Source organism: Ranitomeya imitator, chromosome 10 (assembly GCF_032444005.1).
Source record: "Ranitomeya imitator isolate aRanImi1 chromosome 10, aRanImi1.pri, whole genome shotgun sequence".
Classification (NCBI taxonomy): domain Eukaryota; kingdom Metazoa; phylum Chordata; class Amphibia; order Anura; family Dendrobatidae; genus Ranitomeya; species Ranitomeya imitator.
The window spans coordinates 140,209,213-140,228,699 of NC_091291.1; the positions used below are offsets into that span (position 1 = coordinate 140,209,213).

Sequence of the window (19,487 nt, forward strand, 5' to 3'; positions counted from 1 at the left end):
AGCTTGCAGGTAATTATTTCCATTCCTCAATGCTGATTTGCTTTCTTTGCTTCTTGCAGCCGTTGTGTCCGAAGGAATTGTGGCATTTTGTCCACCAGTGTTACGGCAATGAGCTGGGCCTGACGAGTGATGATGAGGACTATGTTCCACCAGATGACGATTTCAACACCATGGGGTGAGTGCAGAGTATGCTGGATGGGACCTGTCTATGTACACAATATTATCAGCACCTTCAGACTGAGGACATTTGTTTTATGATCACCTGTGGGTGCTGATCTGCAGGCTGAATTCTTGCTGAATTTTCAAATCAGCAGAAATTAAGATTTATTTTTGTCTGTTCTCCGGACAGGTCTCTTTTCTTTAACACTTGTGTTCTCCATTAAATATATCTGCAGCATCTTAGAATAAACTGATATAAGCCATAACCACTACAGTCTATATGGTTGTTCACATGTCTCCTGTGTTTTTGGGGACCGTGTCTGAACAAAAAAAAACAAAGACAAAGACATGTCTGTTTTAGCTCCGTGTCAAAGATCAAACTCACCAATGTAAATCTAAGGGTTCATGAAAAACATGGACAGCGGACAGATGCTATCCTGGTGACTTAATAATAATAATAATAATAATAATAATAATCTTGATTTATATAGCGCGAACATATTCCATAGCGCTTTACAGGTTAACAGTTTCAAACACAACAGTCATAAGGAACAACGTTAACAATACAATAAACTTGCTGGTGCCATCTGTTTTCACCGTTTGCCAGAAGAAGCTTGAGAAACTGTCACCAGTTATTTTTGCATATGAGAAAAACTAACGAAACTCTGATAATAAAAAGTAGCACATAGAACAAACTCTGATCCACACTCATGACAATCTCTCCCATTTTTCCATGTGCCAGAAAAAAAAAGATACGGTACGTCTAAATGATCTCTAACTCATGCATTTCTAGGAGGAATAATAGAGGAACAGCACAAATATGAAAACATGATCCAGGACTGAGATTTCTTGTGTTTATTAAAATGGACATGTCTGGATTGATGACTGGTTTTCTTTAAATGAGGTTGTCACACGGCGTACATTTATCATCTGTCCTAAAGATTGGTGATAAAACAATGATTATCAAATCTATCTGCTGGGACCACCTCCAAGCCCAAGAACCAGGGTCTCAAAATCTTGTATATGAATGAATCAGTAGTTTGCCTGTGTGCCCATTAACTTTTATTGGATTGATGAAATAGCAGTGCCCATAGAAGTAAATGGAGCAGTGGTCAAAGATGCTCACTACTAATCCATTCACACAGGAGACTTTGTTACCCCCATTTTTCAGATTGGTGGGATTCCCAACATTCAGACCCCAGTGATCATACATTTATCACTTATTCTGTGGAAAGATTATCGTCTTTTGTGGGACGACCCCTTTGAGGAGATCAGTTATAATATAATTTGTTAATGAATTGTTACTATTGCCGTTGCTTTATTAAGTAATGCGAGTTTAGCACATGTTAAGTACAATGGGGGAAATAAGTATTTGATCCCTTGCTGATTTTGTAAGTTTGCCCACTGACAAAGACATGAACAGTCTATAATCTAAAAGGTAGGTTAATTTTAATATTGAGAGAGATAATATCAAAAATAAAATCCAGAAAATCACATTGTATAAGTTAAGGAGAAACGATACTTCTTGGATCCCGGTTGGACGCTTCTCAATCAGCCAAACCAGATCTCCGCTTTGCACTGATGAGGGGCAGTACCCCGAAACACGGTGTTAGCAAATTGAGATTCTGGTTTGGCTATTATCCTAAATCATGTGACAAGTCTCGTTAAAGGGTCGACATTGACTGTTAGGATTGCTACTTCCCATAGGTGGCACTAGAGTTCTAGTCCTCTTCCTCTCTGAAGAGACAATTTGTATACGTAATATAAATTTATTTGCATTTTGCAGTGAGAAATAAGTATTTGATCCCCTACCAACCATTAAGCGTTCTGGCTCCTACATACCAGTTAGACGCTACTAATCAACTCGTTACCTGCATTAAAGACAGCTGTCTTACATAATCCCCTTTATAAAAGACTCCTGCCCACAGACTCAATTAATCAGTCAGACTCGAACCTCTAAAAACACCTTCAAGAAAAAAATATTAGGGTTTCCAAATCTATTTAAACAGACTTCTCTGTATTTAAGATTCCCTTTTTGCCTACTTTTTGGCACAACATTGTAAGGTGAAAACTATTTAGTCAACATCTGAGTGTGAGCACTGACCCTACCACTTATTTGATAGCGTATCCAACTCCTTAGATATTACGAGATAAGGTTTTTTTTTCATATTTTAGGACATTGATTATCTCTACGGTCATTTTTGTGTGTGTGTTTTTTGTGTGGCACATCTTTTGGTATGTTAGGGTGACTTAGGGACACCGACGTTGAGCAGGAGCCATGTCATCAACAACTAGGGTGCCAACCTCCGAAGACAGGTAGGGCCTACTAGAGTGAAATTAGTCCCTATTTTTTCTTACTTATATCTTTGTGTAAATTTAGTCATTTAATATTTTCTATTTATATGAGTGTTATTGTTACCCGCAATTGAGCATTTTTTAACTACATTATTAAAAGGTATATTTTATAGTGTTTTTTTCTGCTGTGCTGTTTAAAGACTCTAACTTCTACAACATGGGCAAAACCAAAGAGCTTTCTAAGGATGTCAGGGACAAGATCATAGACCTGCACAAAGCTGGAATGGACTACAAAGCCATAAGTAAGATGCTGAGTGAGAAGGAGACAACTGTTGGTGCAACAGTGAGAAAATGGAAGAAATGCAAAATGACTGTCAATCGACATTGATCTGGGGCACCATGCAAAATCTCACCTTGTGGGATATCCTTGATCATGAGGAAGGTGAGAGATCAGCCTAAAACTACACGGGAGGAACTTGTTAATGATCTCAAGGCAGCTGGGACCACAGTCACCAAGAAAACCTTTGGTAACACATTATGCCATAGAGGTTTAAAATCCTGCAGTGCCCGCAAGGTCCCCCTGTTCAAGAAGGCACATGTGCAGCCCGTCTGAAGTTTGCCAATAAACACCTGGATAATTCTGTGAGTGATTGGAAGAAGGTGCTGTGGTCAGATGAGACAAAAATTGAGGTCTTTGACATTAACTCAACTCGCCATGTTTGGAGGAAGAGAAATGCTGCCTATGACCCAAAGAACACCATCCTCACTGTCAAGCATGGAGGTGGAACATTATGTTCTGGGGGTGTTTCTCTGCTAAGGGCACAGGACTACTTCACCTCATCAATGGGAGAATGGATGGAGCCATGTACTGTAACATCCTGAGTGACAACCTCCTTCCCTCTGCCAGGACATTAAAAATGGCTCGTGGCTGGGTCTTCCAGCAAGACAATGACCCAAAACATACAGCCAAGGCAACAAAAGAGTGGCTCAAAAAGAAGCACATGAAGGACATGGAGTGTCTTAGTGCCTAGCCAGTCTCCAGACTTTAATCCCATAGAAAACTTATGGATGGAGTTGAAGCTTCGAGTTTCCAAGCAACAGCCTCAAAATCTTAATGATTTAGAGATGATCTGGAAAGAGGAGTGGACCGAAATTCCTTCTGACATGTGCGCAAACCTCATCATGAACTGGAAAAAACATCTGACTGCTGGGCTTGCCAACAAGGGTTTTGCCACCAAGTATTCAGTCTTGTTTGCCAGAGGCATCAAATACCGTATATACTCGAGTATAAGCCGACCCGAGTATAAGCCGACCCCCCTAATTTTGCCACAAAAAACTGGGAAAACTTATTGACTCGAGTATAAGCCTAGGGTGGAAATGCAGCATTTACTGGTGAATTTCAAAAATAAAAATAGATCATTATTTCCCCATAGCTGTGCCATATAGTGCTCTACACCATTCATATTTCCCCATAGCTGTGCCCCATATAGTGCTCTGCACCGTTCACTGTGCCCCCTAGCTGTGCCATATACAGTGCTCTGCACCGTTCACTGTGCCCCATAGCTGTGCCATATACGGTGCTCTGCACCGTTCATTGTGCCCCCTAGCTGTGCCTTATACGGTGCTCTGCACCATTCATTGTGCCCCCTAGCTGTGCCTTATACGGTGCCCTGCACCGTTCATTGTGCCCCCTAGCTGTGCCTTATACGGTGCCCTGCACCGTTCATTGTGCCCCCTAGCTGTGCCTTATACGGTGCTCTGCACCGTTCACTGTGCCCCCTAGCTGTGCCTTATACGGTGCCCTGCACCGTTCATTGTGCCCCCTAGCTGTGCCTTATACGGTGCTCTGCACCGTTCATTGTGCCCCCTAGCTGTGCCTTATACGGTGCTCTGCACCGTTCATTGTGCCCCCTAGCTGTGCCTTATACGGTGCTCTGCACCGTTCATTGTGCCCCCTAGCTGTGCCTTATACGGTGCTCTGCACCGTTCATTGTGCCCCCTAGCTGTGCCTTATACGGTGCTCTGCACCGTTCATTGTGCCCCCTAGCTGTGCCTTATACGGTGCTCTGCACCGTTCATTGTGCCCCCTAGCTGTGCCTTATACGGTGCTCTGCACCGTTCATTGTGCCCCCTAGCTGTGCCTTATACGGTGCTCTGCACCGTTCATTGTGCCCCATAGATGTGCCTTATACGGTGCTCTGCACCGTTCATTGTGCCCCCTAGCTGTGCCTTATACGGTGCTCTGCACCGTTCATTGTGCCCCCTAGCTGTGCCTTATACGGTGCTCTGCACCGTTCATTGTGCCCCCTAGCTGTGCCTTATACGGTGCTCTGCACCGTTCACTGTGCCCCATAGATGCTCCACATTAATCTGTGCTGCCGCTGCTACTGCTGCAATAAAAAAAAAAAAACACATACTCACCTCCCAGCGTCTCGTTCCGGCGCCTCCATCTTCCCGGCGTCTCTGCTCTGACTGATCAGGCAGAGGGCGCCGCGCACACTATATGCGTCATCGCGCCCTCTGCCTGATCAGTCAGAGCGCAGACGCCGGGAAGATGGAGGCGCCGGCCGGGAAGATGGAGCGACGCTCGGCGGCTGGAACGAGGACAGGTGAATATGCTATACTCACCTAGTCCTGGCGATCCTCGCGCTGTCCCCTCCTGTCTTCGGCGCTGCAGCTTCTTTCTCTATCAGCGGTCACCGGCACCGCTGATTAGAGAAATGAATAAGCGGCTCCGCCCCTATGGGAGGTGGAGCCGCTTATTCATTTCTGTAATGAGCGGTCCCACGTGACCGCTGAAGAGAGGAAGAAGCTGCAGCGCCGAAGCCCGTGGGACGGCAGGGACAGCGCGAGGATCGCTGGGACTAGGTAAGTATGCCTCAGCGCCCTCACCCCCTCACCCGCCGACCCCACCGCTACCGTGACTCGAGTATAAGCCGAGGGGGGCACTTTCAGCCCTAAAATTTGGGCTGAAAATCTCGGCTTATACTCGAGTATATACGGTACTTATTTCTCACTGCAAAATACAAATACATTTATATAATTTATACAATGTGATTTTCTGGATTTTATTTTTGATATTCAATCTCTCAATGTTAAAATTAACCTACCTTTAAAATTATAGACTGTTCATGTCTTTGTCAGTGGGCAAACTTACAAAATCAGCAAGGGGTCAAATACTTATTTCCCCCACTGCATGTTATATGAAAGTGTCAATATATTGCATGCCTTCAGACATAGATGGCTTTTCGGACATGTTTTTTTTTTAAACTGTGATTTGCCTCTTGTTCTCAGCTATTGTGAAGAAATCCCAGTGGAGGATGTGGAAGTAAATGACAATTCTTCCAAAAGCAGCGGGGATATTAAGCCAGAAGCAAACTGCAACCTCCAGGAACCATCTCTTACAAGCAGTAATGTGCCATCCACCACCAGCAGTGACCCTCCCACGGTATGTACCACCTGTATGCAGAGGTCTGAGGCCTCGTCCAGATGGACCTTAACATGCGACAGATGGATCTGAAAACAGATACTTGACATCCTTTACGGGTTGAGTTGTAGTTGATGAATCCTCTCTCTTAATAGTTTGATGGAGGCCTCATTGATGACATTGACTGCTCATTGGAAAGCGAGCTGCTTATTGCAAACCTTGAGGAGCAGAAAGTAGAGCTTCTCCCACCTGTCACATCTCCATCCTTGGACTTTAATGATAATGAAGACTTACCCACTGAGCTCAGCGACTCCTCAGAAACACACGATGAAGGTGATTTCATAGCTTGCATATTCTTTCTATTTTTTGTGGCCATGGCTCTCTACAAATGTTCAGAAATATCTCCAGAAACCAAAAAAATCTGTCACCAGTAATGCAGAAAATGGAAAACTAAGAGGAGAGAGATGAGTGTGGCCACCGGACAAGAGCCCTGTGAACACCTCATACCTGTCAGAATCCCTGACTCTACATTTGATTAGCAGGCGCTATGTCATGTGTGTCGTGATGTAATGATGATACCAGGCTTACAAATCAGAAGTGTTGGGGATTCTGGCAGGTAGGAATCAGTACCTATGGCTGCCGTCTATCTGCCATGGACTACTGATTTGGCTGCTGGACCAGAGTCCTGCAAATCTAATCACTTTGCTCGTCTCTGATATATAATATTATATTATATATACAGTAAAGACCAAAAGTTTGGACACACCTTCTCATTTAAAGATTTTTCTGTATTTTCATGACTATGAAAATTGTAAATTCACACTGAAAGCATCAAAACTATGAATTAACACATGTGGAATTATATACTTAACAAAAAAGTGAAACAACTGAAATTATGTCTTATATTCTAGGTTCTTCAAAGTAGCCACCTTTTGCTTTGATTACCGCTTTGCACACTCTTGGCATTCTCTTGATGAGCTTCAAGAGATAGTCACCGGGAATGGTCTTCCAACAATCTTGAAGGAGTTCCCAGAGATGCTTAGCACTTGTTGGCCCTTTTGCCTTCACTCTGTGGTCCAGCTCACCCCAAACCATCTGGATTGGGTTCAGGTCTGATTACTGTGGAGGCCAGGTCATCTGGCGTAGCACCCCATCACTCTCCTTCTTGGTCAAATAGCCCTCACACAGCCTGGAGATGTGTTTGAGGTCATTGTCCTGTTGAAAAATAAATGATGGTCCAACTAAACGCAAACCGGATGGAATAGCATGCCGCTGCAAGATGCTGTGGTAGCCATGCTGGTTCAGTTTGCCTTTAATTTTGAATAAATCCCCAACAGTGTCACCAGAAAAGCCCCCCACACCATCACACCTGCTCCTCCATGCTTCACGGTGGGAACCAGGCATGTAGAGTCCATCTGTTCACCTTTTCTGTGTCGCACAAAGACACGGTGGTTGGAACCAAAGATCTCAAATTTGGACTCACCAGACCAAAGCACAGATTTCCACTGGTCTATTGTCCATTCCTTGTGTTCTTTAGCCCAAACAAGTCTCTTCTGCTTGTTGCCTGTCCTTAGTAGTGGTTTCCTAGCAGCTATTTTACCATGAAGGCTGCTGCACAAAGTCTCCTCTTAACAGTTGTAGAGATGTGTCTGCTGCTAGAACTCTGTGTGGCATTGACGTGGTCTCTAATCTGAGCTGCTGATAACCTGCGATTTCTGAGGCAGGTGACTCGGATAAACTTATCCTCAGAAGCAGAGGTGACTCCTGGTCTTCCTTTCCTGGGGCGGTCCTCATGTGAGCCTGTTTTTTTGATGATGGTTTTTGCCACTGTACTTGGGGACACTTTCAAAGTTTGCCCAATTTTTCGTTACTTAGCTGCTTTTTTCTTGCTGTAATACAAATTCTAACAGTCTATTCAGTAGGACTATCAGCTGTGTATCCACCAGACTTCTGCACAACACAACTGATGGTCCCAACCCCATTTATAAGGCAAGAAATCCCACTTATTAAACCTGACAGGGCACACCTGTGAAGTGAAAACCATTCCCGGTGACTACCTCTTGAAGCTCATCAAGAGAATGCCAAGAGTGTGCAAAGCAGTCATCAAAGCAAAAGGTGGCTACTTTGAAGAACCTAGAATATAAGACATATTTTCAGTTGTTTCACACTTTTTTGTTAAGTATATAATTCCACATATGTTAATTCATAGTTTTGATGCCTTCAGTGTGAATGTACAATTTTCATAGTCATGAAAAATCTTTAAATGAGAAGGTGTGTCCAAACTTTTGGTCTGAACTGTATATATATTTATTTCTTTTTACTTAAAACAAAAACTGGATGCCCCATTAATGTTAATTTCCTAAATTACCGCAATACAAGGTCTATTACGTGGCTGTGCTACACAGTTTGCACATGCGATACTTGGTATTTTTGGTGCTCGCTACATCTATATTTTTTAATACATACACATCTTTATTATCAAACAGAATTACAATTATAAAAAAGCCTCAATAGGCTTAGGACAGAAAACAGAACCAGGTGAAGTACTGGTGGCGATAACCCCAAAAAGTCGCCACTATGTCTGGAAAACATGCGGACCAGAAACCTAAGGCTGCCAAAGAGGACACTACTTAAGGATACAAATTGTGCCCATGCATAACCATGAATCATACTACATGCAGATATACTATGCCTAACGGGATGACAACCATGATATAACTAAATACAAATAAATGCCACTATGCAGTGCAACCAGGAATGTCAATGGTGATAAACCCGTATGCAGCCAAGCACACCACTCCAGATATACATAGAGGCTGTAGCACCTAACTATGTCCCTCCCCTAAGACCGTGCGAACTCCCCATATGGATGCCCGGTAAATACCGGGGCTAGTTACCGCTATGCGGCTGGAGCTATTACCTGTGACAAGGGGGGTACTGATTGGCAGCCTGGTCCGGTCCCACACGTGCACCCGACGCGCGTTTCGGAGCGGAGGCTCCTTCGTCAGGGGGCGTGTTATGATATGGTATACGACTGGGTTATCTATTTATCCATTAGAGGGCAATATCAATATTTATATGGACTTTAGGTCATGTTGCCATTTAATACCTTTATTCCTTTATCTATATTTTTTAGTCCGGAGCTATTGCCTGTAATGGAGGTGGTGGGTTCACAAAGCTTTATGGTTAGGTTCATGTTAAATTTTGCAGTCAATAAGAATGAATTTATTGTGCAGGTGAAGTGCAAGCGTTTTATGAGGACCTTAATGGCCGGCAGTACATCAATGAAGTCTTCAACTTCAGCGTGGACAAATTGTTCAGTCTCCTATTCACGGAGTCTCAGTTTCAGAGAGATTTCATGGAGCAGAGAAGATTTACAGGTGAGCTACTACTTCAGTTTATTCAGATGGGTCCCAGGGAATGAGAATTGCTGAAAACATAGTCCTTTGTCTTAGGCCACCTATATCAGTGTTTCTCTGCCTCGGCTCAAAACCTGACCTGATTTTGGAGGTTGGGAAACTGGGGCTGGAGTTAAGACATCTCTCTATTAAAAAGGAAGTGTTCATGCACAACCAGTTCTCCTTTTATTGTCTGTGGGACAGTCAGAGTACGTCCAGCACAGCGCTGCAGTATTTCCAGCCGTCCCAATGACAATGAATGAAGTGAACCTTGGCTCCATTCATAATGGGGGTCACAGCAGTCAGACCCCCAGCAATCAATAAGGTATCACAAATCTTAATTTAACCATGAATCCTAATGTACAAATGTTTGTAGGCCAAGAGGAGTCTGATAGTTTTGACTATAATTTATTCACAGAAGTTATATTTCATCCTTGGAAGAAGGAAGAAAATGGAAATCAGACGCGGGTTATCTTATACACCATCGCCCTAACAAATCCTCTGGCGCCAAAATCAGCAACGGTAACAGAAACGCAGGTATGGATTCATCTCGACCACTTGCATGGGTTGGATGGATGTACCCTGACATTACTTACCGGTATTTGTATCACACTTTTCTCACAACGGACTCAGCGCATTTGGAGAGTGAATGAGACAGTTTGGTATAATATCCGGTGTAGGGGGCGAGTGTGTTATTTGTCTAGATATATGGTCTCTGCTTTTGAAGTAATCATAGCAACATTTTTTTTCAGACATTATACAAAGCCAGTCAGGAAAGCGAATGTTACGTGATTGATGCAGAAGTACTGACGCACGATATCCCTTATCATGATTACTTCTATACCATCAACCGATACACATTGACCCGAGTGGCCCGGAACAAGAGCCGGTTAAGGTACCTGTCTATCGGCCATGTTACAGGGTAAATCTTTAATATGAAGATCATTCCATTCACCACAAGTTTCTCTTCTGGATTGTAGGATTTCTACGGAGCTCCGTTACCGGAAACAGCCGTGGGGGCTTGTCAAGACCTTTATTGAGAAAAACTTCTGGAGCGGTCTCGATGAATATTTTCACCATTTAGGTTAGTTTAATCTCCAAATCAACACGATCTTTGCTTTTCTCCGCAATTCACCACCTCGGCCTCCTGTTTACTTTTAAAGTCTAGAAAGTCTTTAGCTTCGAAATGCCCTGTGTATCTCCGAACAGCGGGTTTATGCTTTCTCACCTAATAATCTATATTAGCACTTGAAGAGCAAAGAAATGTGTAAGCAAGACAGAATCCTTATACGAGATCTCTGCTTACTATCAGTGACTTGAAACATTCATTGTTTTGTTAAGAGGCTGAAAATGTGCAGGATCGTGTCCTGTAGATGCAGGGTCATGTATCAGAGCGCCTCAACATCATTGAGGCAAGTTCTCTGCTTTTGGATGTAAACCATAAATGTTTCTGGTCATTGACATCAAGCAGAAGTGTTGAGAATTTGGAGCCGACTGGAGACTTACAACACTTATAATTACTAAATAATGAAGTCTCACGCCCTGTACCACTATTAAGCTCCCTCTTCTTTTTCCTTGTCTGATCCCCTCAGCTTTTTACTCTACATCCATTGTCAGGCTTGTCCATTTTGCCCTGTACTTCTGTAATGTATTCCTTAGAAAGAACTTTAATAACCTGCTTATTACCTGAATATAGCATTTATTACACAGTGCACTTTGGATATACAGGCCTCTGGGTGCTGCCTTGCAGAATGGACCTCCAGTCCCTTTATGTGGCCTCAGTGCAGTTGGGGCTGTCAAATTCTGACATAAAACAGCAAATGAAGCATTGACGCCAATACAAGTCCTCGCGCATCTCTTGCCAAACTGCAGTCACAGTTGAATTGACCTTTTTCCACTAATAATGTCCTTTTGATTAACTGGAATTTACATTTTCAATTAATAATGTAATAATACATCCAGAACTGTCACAACCGGAATGTGAAGTGGGGTTACGATGCAGAGTTTGTTTTTTAGGATACCAGGTAATTGCAATGATACAATGTACCTTGCTGAATACTGATTATTGGATTACTTTTTTTTTTGCAGAGAATGAACTGACCAAAGCAGAGACGGCTTACCTGTCTGACCTACATCGACAGTCCCCCAAAGAGAAGAGCACCAAGATCACCTCTACACGCCGCAGGAAGCGTCCTCATACTCACTTGCGAATCCCTCATTTGCAGGAAGTGCTCAGTCCAGTTACCACCCCGACAGATGAGGAGCGGCAACATCGCGTCCGACATGTAGCAGGTCAGGAGATGTTAAGTTCCCTGTCTACTTTGCGTTATGGATTTAAAGATGATTTATGTGTAAAAATAAAAAACAAAACAATTCCATGGAATATTCAGTGTTATGAAAGGCAATTCAGAATCACAATGGACATGGAGGTCAGAGCACATACAGTGAACTGACAATAACCCAAAATAATAGAACGAGCTCTGAGACGTGGGAACTCTGCAGACCGCAATCCCTAAGCCTATCAAACCACACTAAAGGTAGCCGTGGAGCGCTCCTGACCAGAACCTAGGCGCCTCGTCACAGCCTGAGAAACTAGCTAATCCTGAAGATAGAAAAATAAGCCTACCTTGCCTCAGAGAAATTCCCCAAAGGAAAAGGCAGCCCCCCACATATAATGACTGTGAGTAAGATGAAAACACAAACATAGAGATGAAACAGATTTAGCAAAGTGAGGCCCGACTAGCTGAACAGAACGAGGATAGGTAAGATAACTTTGCGGTCAGCACAAAAACCTATAAAAAACCACGCAGAGAGGACAAAAAGACCCTCCGCACCGACTAACGGTACGGAGGTGGTCCTTCTGCATCTCAGAGCTTCCAGCAGGCGAGAAAAACCAATAAAGCAAGCTGGACAGAAAAATAGCAACAAAATAACATAAGCAAAACTTAGCTTTGCAGAGCAGCAGGCCACAGGAATGATCCAGGGAAAAAAACAAGTCCCACACTGAAACATTGACAGGAAGCATAGATCAAAGCATCAGGTGGAGTTAAGTAGAGAAGAAGCTAACGAGCTCACCAGATCACCTGAGGGAGGAAACTCAGAAGCTTCAGTACCACTTTCCTCCACAAACGGAAGATCCCAGAGAGAATCAGCCGAAGTACCACTTGTGACCACAGGAGTGAACTCTGCCACAGAATTCACAACAATTCAGGTCAATTCTGTGACATGAGAAAGGAAATTACCTACAAATATAGCAAGCGCCAAATGAATGTTCATCTCGCTATTGAGTTGCCGCACTAACTGTTGATTCGGCGCTTTATGCTACTTATGTAGTGCATTCTACACTTCTAAAAAAAATAAAGGGAACACTTAACAGAATATAACTCCAAGTAAATCACACTTCTGGTGAAATCAAACTGTCCACTTAGGAAGCCACACTGTTTGACAATCAATTTCACATGCTGTTGTGCAAATGGAATATACAACAGATGGAAATTATTGGCAATTATCAAGACCCCCTCAATAAAGGAGTGGTTTTGCAGGTGGGGACCACAGACCACATCTCAGTACCAATGCTTTCTGGCTGATGTTTTGGTCACTTTTGAATTTTGGTTGTGCTTTCACACTCGTGGTAGCATGAGACGGACTCTACAACCCACACAAGTGGCTCAGGTAGTGCAGCTCATCCAGGATGGCACATCAATGTGAGCTGCGGCAAGAAGGTTTGCTGTGTCTGTCAGCGTAGTGTCCAGAGGCTGGAGGTGCTACCAGGAGACAGGCCAGTACATCACGAGATGTGGAGGGGGCCGTAGGAGGGCAACAACCCAGCAGCAGGACCGCTACCTCCGTCTTTTTGCAAGGAGGACCAGGAGGAGCACTGCCAGAGTCCTGCAAAATGACCTCCAGCGTGCCACATATGTGCATGTGTCTGCACAAATGGTTAGAAACCGACTCCATGAGGATGGCCTGAGTGCCCGACGTCCACAGATGGGGGTTGTGCTCACAGCCCAACACTGTGCAGGACACTTGGCATTTGCCACAGAACACCAGGATTGGCAAATTCGCCACTGGCGCCCTGTGCTCTTCACAGATGAAAGCAGGTTCACACTGAGCACATGTGACAGAGTCAGGAGACGCCGTGGAGAGCGATCTGCTGCCTGCAACATCCTTCAGCATGACCGGTTTGGCAGTGCGTCAGGAATGGTGTGGGGTGTGATTTCTTTGGAGGGCCGCACAGCCCTCCCATGTGCTCACCAGAGGTAGCCTGACTGCCATCAGACCCCTTGTGAGACCATATGCTGGTGCGGTTGGCCCTGGGTTCCTCCTAATGCAGGACAATGCCAGACCTCATGTGGCTGGAGTGTGTCAGCAGTTCCTGCAAGATGAAGGCATTGAAGCTATGGACTGGCCCGCCCGTTCCCCAGACCTGAATCCGATTGAGCACATCTGGGACATCATGTCTCACACCATCCACCAACGTCACGTTGCACCACAGACTGTCCAGGAGTTGGCAGATGCTTTAGTCCAGGTCTGGGAGGAGATCCCTCAGGAGACCATCCGCCGCCTCATCAGGAGCATACCCAGGCGTTGTACAGTAGGGAGGTCATACAGGCACGTGGAGGCCACACACAATACTGAGCATCATTTCCTTGCCTTGAGGCATTTCCGCTGAAGTTGGATCAGCCTGTAACTTCATTTTCCAGTTTGATTTTGAGTATCATTCCAACTCGAGACCTCCGTGGGATATTAGTTGTGATTAACATTGATAATTGTTTTATTGTTCTGAACATATTCCACTATGCAATGAATAAAAATTTGCAACTGGAATATTTCATTCCGAGATATCTAGGATGTGGGATTTTAGTGTTCCCTTTATTTTTTTGAGCAGTGTATATAAGCTGCTCACTACCCAAATAAAATAGACATGCTGATTACACAGCGTCATGCGACACTTCACGTAGGATTATCTGTAATTAACCCTCGTAGGTATTGAATAAAGGGTGAATGCTGGATCACCCATCCATTCGAGATTCTCCTCCTTATTTAGAGAGCAGCATGGAGGAAAGAATACCTTGAGACCCTAGTTCTACTGATTGAGGACTGGGGTCCCAGCCGTGGAGCCACCTGTGATGAGACATCACATCGTGGTGGATAGGTGATAAGTATCAATTGTGGAAAACCCCTTTAATGACATTCATCACCACTGTCAGGATCTCTGCTTTCTGCCATGATTCCCTTTTACATTCAGGGGCTAAATACCCATCCTGATCTTGTCCATATGACACAGGTGCAGAGTTCGGTACAAGACAGATGAGTAGGTTCTCCGCCCCAGAGTGTAAAAGGAAATATAATAATAATAATTAATAATAATAATATAATAATCTTTATTTTTATATAGCGCTAACATATTCCGCAGCGCTTTACAGTTTGCACACATTATCATCGCTGTCCCCGTTGGGGCTCACAATCATAGTAGCAAGATAACAATCTGAAAAGTCATCTGAGAAATAGAATATGAACAGAGGAGTCCATGGAAATGTACAAGTGTAGATGCAACTGACAATATCACAGATGCACATGAGAAACAGTATTTGCTTCTTGGTGCAACTTTGCAAGCATTTTTTTTCTTTGTTACGATGCATCTAAAATAAAGGAATTGCCTGCAGCTCCTGTGCAGACCTATGTGCAACAGGTCGATTCATGTCCTGCACAGTTACAGACTTATAATATGGTCACAAATCAGAAAAGTGAAATAGTAAACTTTACTATGGTACATTTGTGTCAGCTTTCCAGTCTTGTTAAATTTTCAATTTTTTATTAGGTTCCACTCAGACTCGACATGTTCCTGAAGAAAAGCAAAGTCAGCTGCAGAGCATCTCCAAACTCCTGCTGGTGATCAGCTGCGTGTACGTATATAATATATTATGTGGGTGTGCACGGCCATTATTAATAAGGTGACAATGCCAGATACAAAGATTCATCTGGACCTGTACGAATCCTGATATTCGAAGGTTTATCGTGTGACCCATCAATGGACAGCTGTAATTTGCCATATGCACCTTGAAGGATGGCGATTGGCTGTGCTACTGTCACATGACTTACATTTATATATTTGTATCTTGGCCTAAATAAATATGTCTGTTAGCTCAGTAAGAAGATACCTGGCTGCTCCATATCCATCTCCCCACTTATCTCCTGCAGTAAAAAGCAAAGCTTTATATAGAATTGCAGAAAGATTTACCAATGTTTTGGATGGTATTGATGCTTTTAAGATTAAGGCCATGTGCACACGTTCAGGTTTTTTCGCGTTTTTTCACGCTAAAAACGCTATAAAAACTCATTAAAAATGCATACATTATGCATTCTATCATTTAGAATGCATTCTGCATGTTTTGTGCACATGGATCGCGGTAAAAAAATGAGCATGTTCATTATTTTTGCGGATTTTCTGCGTTTTTCCCGCAATTCTATGCATTTGGGAAAAAACGCACAAAAAACGCATCAAAATCGCGGTAAAAATGCATGTGGATTTCTGGCAGAAATGTCCGGTTTTTGTCAGGAAAATTTCTCAAAGAAATCCTGACGTGTGCACTTACCCTTAGGCACTGATACTCCAGTAAAAATGTAGGTTGCACATATGTCTTCCATCTAAAATGTTTTGTATAGAGAAAAACATCCAAAAATTGTATTCTGGTTAACACTGAAAAAAATGTGATCTTTCTGACCAATTTTGGATGGAGAGGGATTAGAATCCAACCTGCCCCTAAACTTTTTGGTGGATCTTCTGACATTACAGGGGTTGTCCAACTCAAAATCCAAAAAAAAATGAGGTATAAGTCATCACATTCATATGTAGAACCTCAGTAAAAAATTCCTTTTTATTATTAAAAACAAGGCAACAACCCCACCTACAGTAACTGACAAAAATCAAAAACCAACAAACAAAAAAGTGTGCTCAAAACGAATCAAAAGCAACTGATGGGGAAGCCTATAACACCCTATTAAAGGCAGCTATACTGCCCCTGCCTGGCTGCGGAGGTAGACGCCCTAGGGGGAGCGTTATGGCGCCCCCGCTTAACGATGACTCTCCCTATGGGCCCTAATAAGCCCTGCAGCCACTAATGTAAGCCACTACCCAGACATTAAGGGGTCCTCTAGCACTATACAAATGACTACTATGCTAGGGATTACCTAGTTCCCCAACAGAAACAAGCTATATACAAACACATATGGCGATAGATATATATCAACTGGATAATTATTCATTCACAGCGGCCCGGAGATCATTAGCACAGTGTGGATATGCATTAGCCGGATCAACCTCATACATTTGCATGGGCTATTGCTCAGAACAGTGTGGATAAAAATCAAAATAGATACAACTCATTTCTATGCATGGACTGACACGTAAATCATGTGTCCCTGCTATCCTGCTCCGGTCTTACTATAACAATGTTAGTAATTTCCCACATATAGCCACAAACTCAGAGTGTGGATACTCATCTGTGCCGCTGTGTTACAACAGAGCCATCTAACGAACACGCCTCGATGCGTTTCGCCTATGCAGGCTCATCAGGAGGCCAGATGCACCGATATCTTGTGTCACATCAGATTGTGGATAGCTGAATGCCGTATGTCAGATAACTCGCTTTTATATTTGCCGCCGATATCAGCCAGCCAGCGCGCCTCCTCTCTACTTCCTGTGGCGACCCCTGGAGCCTATCGCGCATGTCCGTATGTGCGCACAAGGATGTTTGTGCTCCTTGTGCGCACATACGGACATGCGCGATAGGCTCCAGGGGATGCCACAGGAAGTTATCGGTGCATCTGGCCTCCTGATGAGCCTACTAACATTGTTATAGTAAGACAGTATAGGTGCCTTTAATAGGGTGTTATAGGTTTCCCCATCAGTTGCTTTTGATTCGTTTTGAGCACACTTTTTTGTTTGTTGGTTTTTGATTTTTGTCGGTTACTGTAGGTGGGGTTGTTGCCTTGTTTTTAATAATAAAAAGGAATTTTATACTGAGGTTCTACATATGAATGTGATTACAGGGGTTGTCCACTACTGTCAGATCTTTTGGAACTTTTAAAGTGAACCCGAAGAACCACGACAACGAACCTCCCAAGGGTGTGCTGGCCTTGTGGACCACCCCCAATACAGGGAGTGTTAGGGGCAGGCCCGAGGGAGACTATTGCCACAGAAGCTGATACCCCCGGGGACAGGAAGTAGGAGCGGAAAAGACGCAGAACTGGCTATAACGGAGACACAGGACAGACTGGAAATGACTGAGAGTAAGAATAGGCAGGATATGGCGGACGCCCAGGACAGACTGGATATGGCGGAAACACAGGACAGGCAGGGTATCGCGGAAACACAGGACAGAGCAAGGTACAGAGGGACCTGGGTCAAATGAGGACAAATGACAATCAGGCATGGAGCAGAGGAAGAAGTTACCTTAAATAGACCGAGTGCTACAGAACTTCCAGGTCAAGATCCTCCAGAATCATAGAGTGGAGGAACGGAGCGTCTGCAGACCAGAGAGAGCCAGGGACCGACGGTGAGTCAGGAGAAGAGACCTGAAGGCGCGCGCACACCGCAGGGACGGGTGAGTATGTCGGCGCGCAGAGTGAGCGGCAGGCGGCGCCGTGACAACTACCCAGACAACCTTTCTTAAATATTGTGTAACCCAATGTAAGATGAAATTTCCCGCACCTCCTCAGTGATGTCAGGACCGGCTCTCCTATTCTCGCGTGATATTGGCTGTAATTTGCGTAGTTTGGCGATCAGCAGTCGCCATGGACTGCTTCACTCACGCTTCAGTCAAACAAAGCTTATAAGTGCGAGAACTGCAGCCCATTGGCTGTTTGGCTGCAGCACTCACCTGGCATAATAATATCACGTGAACTTTGGGAGAATCGGTGCTGACATCGCTGGAACGGCGCCGATGCAGGAGGTGAGTATCTGTGATTATTATTTTACAGTGGGGAATATAGTATTAAGAAGATGTTGTCTGAGTAGTGGACAACCTTTTTAATCTGACCAGTCATACGGCACTATCACTGACCGCTGTACGCCTCGCTTCCTGCACCCTCACACCGGCCTCTGTGAAGCTGCTCATCCACACATAGCTGTAAATTACAGTACAGAGCACATGGGTGAGGAGATGAAAACCCCATCAACATGGCGAAGAGAAGAAAATCAGCACTGCTTGCTGCAAACTCAAGAACAGAGTCTGCATGTGACTCTGTGGATTTGTGGCAAAATCTTTAACCTGTTTTTTTTTCTACCTGTAGACTTATTCGAAATGTGGGCTAATACCCAAGGGTTAAGCACATTGTCCCATGGAGCCTTGCTGTAGACAGGGAACCCTTTGAAATATATAATGTATATTTGAAGCAGATGTGCAGAGCGCTCGGGAATTGTCATCATTCTGACAGTATAACAGTTGTAAGGTCTGCGCCAAACTCACTGCTGTTTCTGGGATTGTTCTGCAGTCTGGTGCTGTTGGTTATGCTGAACATGATGCTGTTTTACAAGCTGTGGATGTTGGAGTACAGCACCCAGGCACTTTCCACGTGGCAGGGCCTCCGAATACAAGAAAGGTGCGTACATTAGAGACAACGCTGACAGCAGCAGAATCTGTGTTTCTGGCTATAACCCTAACTTCTTATATGCAGCGCAATCCCACAGTCACAAGCCGAATGGACCCAGCTATTAGAGACTCAGCAGAAACACCACGACTCTGAGCTGCAGAAGTGGAGGCAGATCATCAAGTCATCTGTGATTCTGCTAGACCAGGTAAATGAATATGTCCCTCCAAAATAAGTACTAGTATCACCCTGCACACCTGTGATGAGTGCTCGTACATAACCCACAGTGTATCTCATCTGTCAGCCAGGCTTACTGAACACCAGAACATCCTGATGGGTTCTGAAAACCTGCAGGTGCATATACATAGCAGCAGATCCTATTATAGTTCAGCTGTGTCTGAGGCGATGTGCCTTTAAGATGGGGAACAGAGCCGCGGTCACACAGTTTCTCTGGGGCAAATATAATGTCAGCACACAGTTGCCTCTGGGGCAAATATAATGTCAGCACACAGTGACATTTTCTAAACTAATATATAATTATAGCTGTATGAGAAATTCCAGAATTCTCTTACTTTTTTATTATAAATTCCCCAAATTTCATCTGTCACCCTACAGTC

At 44.0% G+C, this 19,487-nt stretch overlaps 1 protein-coding gene across 4 annotated transcripts in view; it reads left to right on the plus strand.

Annotated features, from left to right (window-relative positions):
• Nucleotides 1-19,487, plus strand: part of GRAMD1B (GRAM domain containing 1B) — a 105,861-nt gene that overhangs the window by 80,453 nt on the left and 5,921 nt on the right. For all 4 annotated transcript variants that reach the window (XM_069743067.1, XM_069743069.1, XM_069743066.1 and 1 more), the window contains 11 exons: nt 60-175; nt 5,749-5,902; nt 6,037-6,214; nt 9,118-9,261; nt 9,698-9,816; nt 10,032-10,174; nt 10,260-10,363; nt 11,368-11,571; nt 15,101-15,185; nt 18,775-18,882; nt 18,958-19,078. In XM_069743067.1, coding sequence (XP_069599168.1) covers nt 60-175; nt 5,749-5,902; nt 6,037-6,214; nt 9,118-9,261; nt 9,698-9,816; nt 10,032-10,174; nt 10,260-10,363; nt 11,368-11,571; nt 15,101-15,185; nt 18,775-18,882; nt 18,958-19,078 — 1,476 coding nt within the window. The remainder of the gene's footprint in view (nt 1-59; nt 176-5,748; nt 5,903-6,036; nt 6,215-9,117; nt 9,262-9,697; nt 9,817-10,031; nt 10,175-10,259; nt 10,364-11,367; nt 11,572-15,100; nt 15,186-18,774; nt 18,883-18,957; nt 19,079-19,487) is intronic.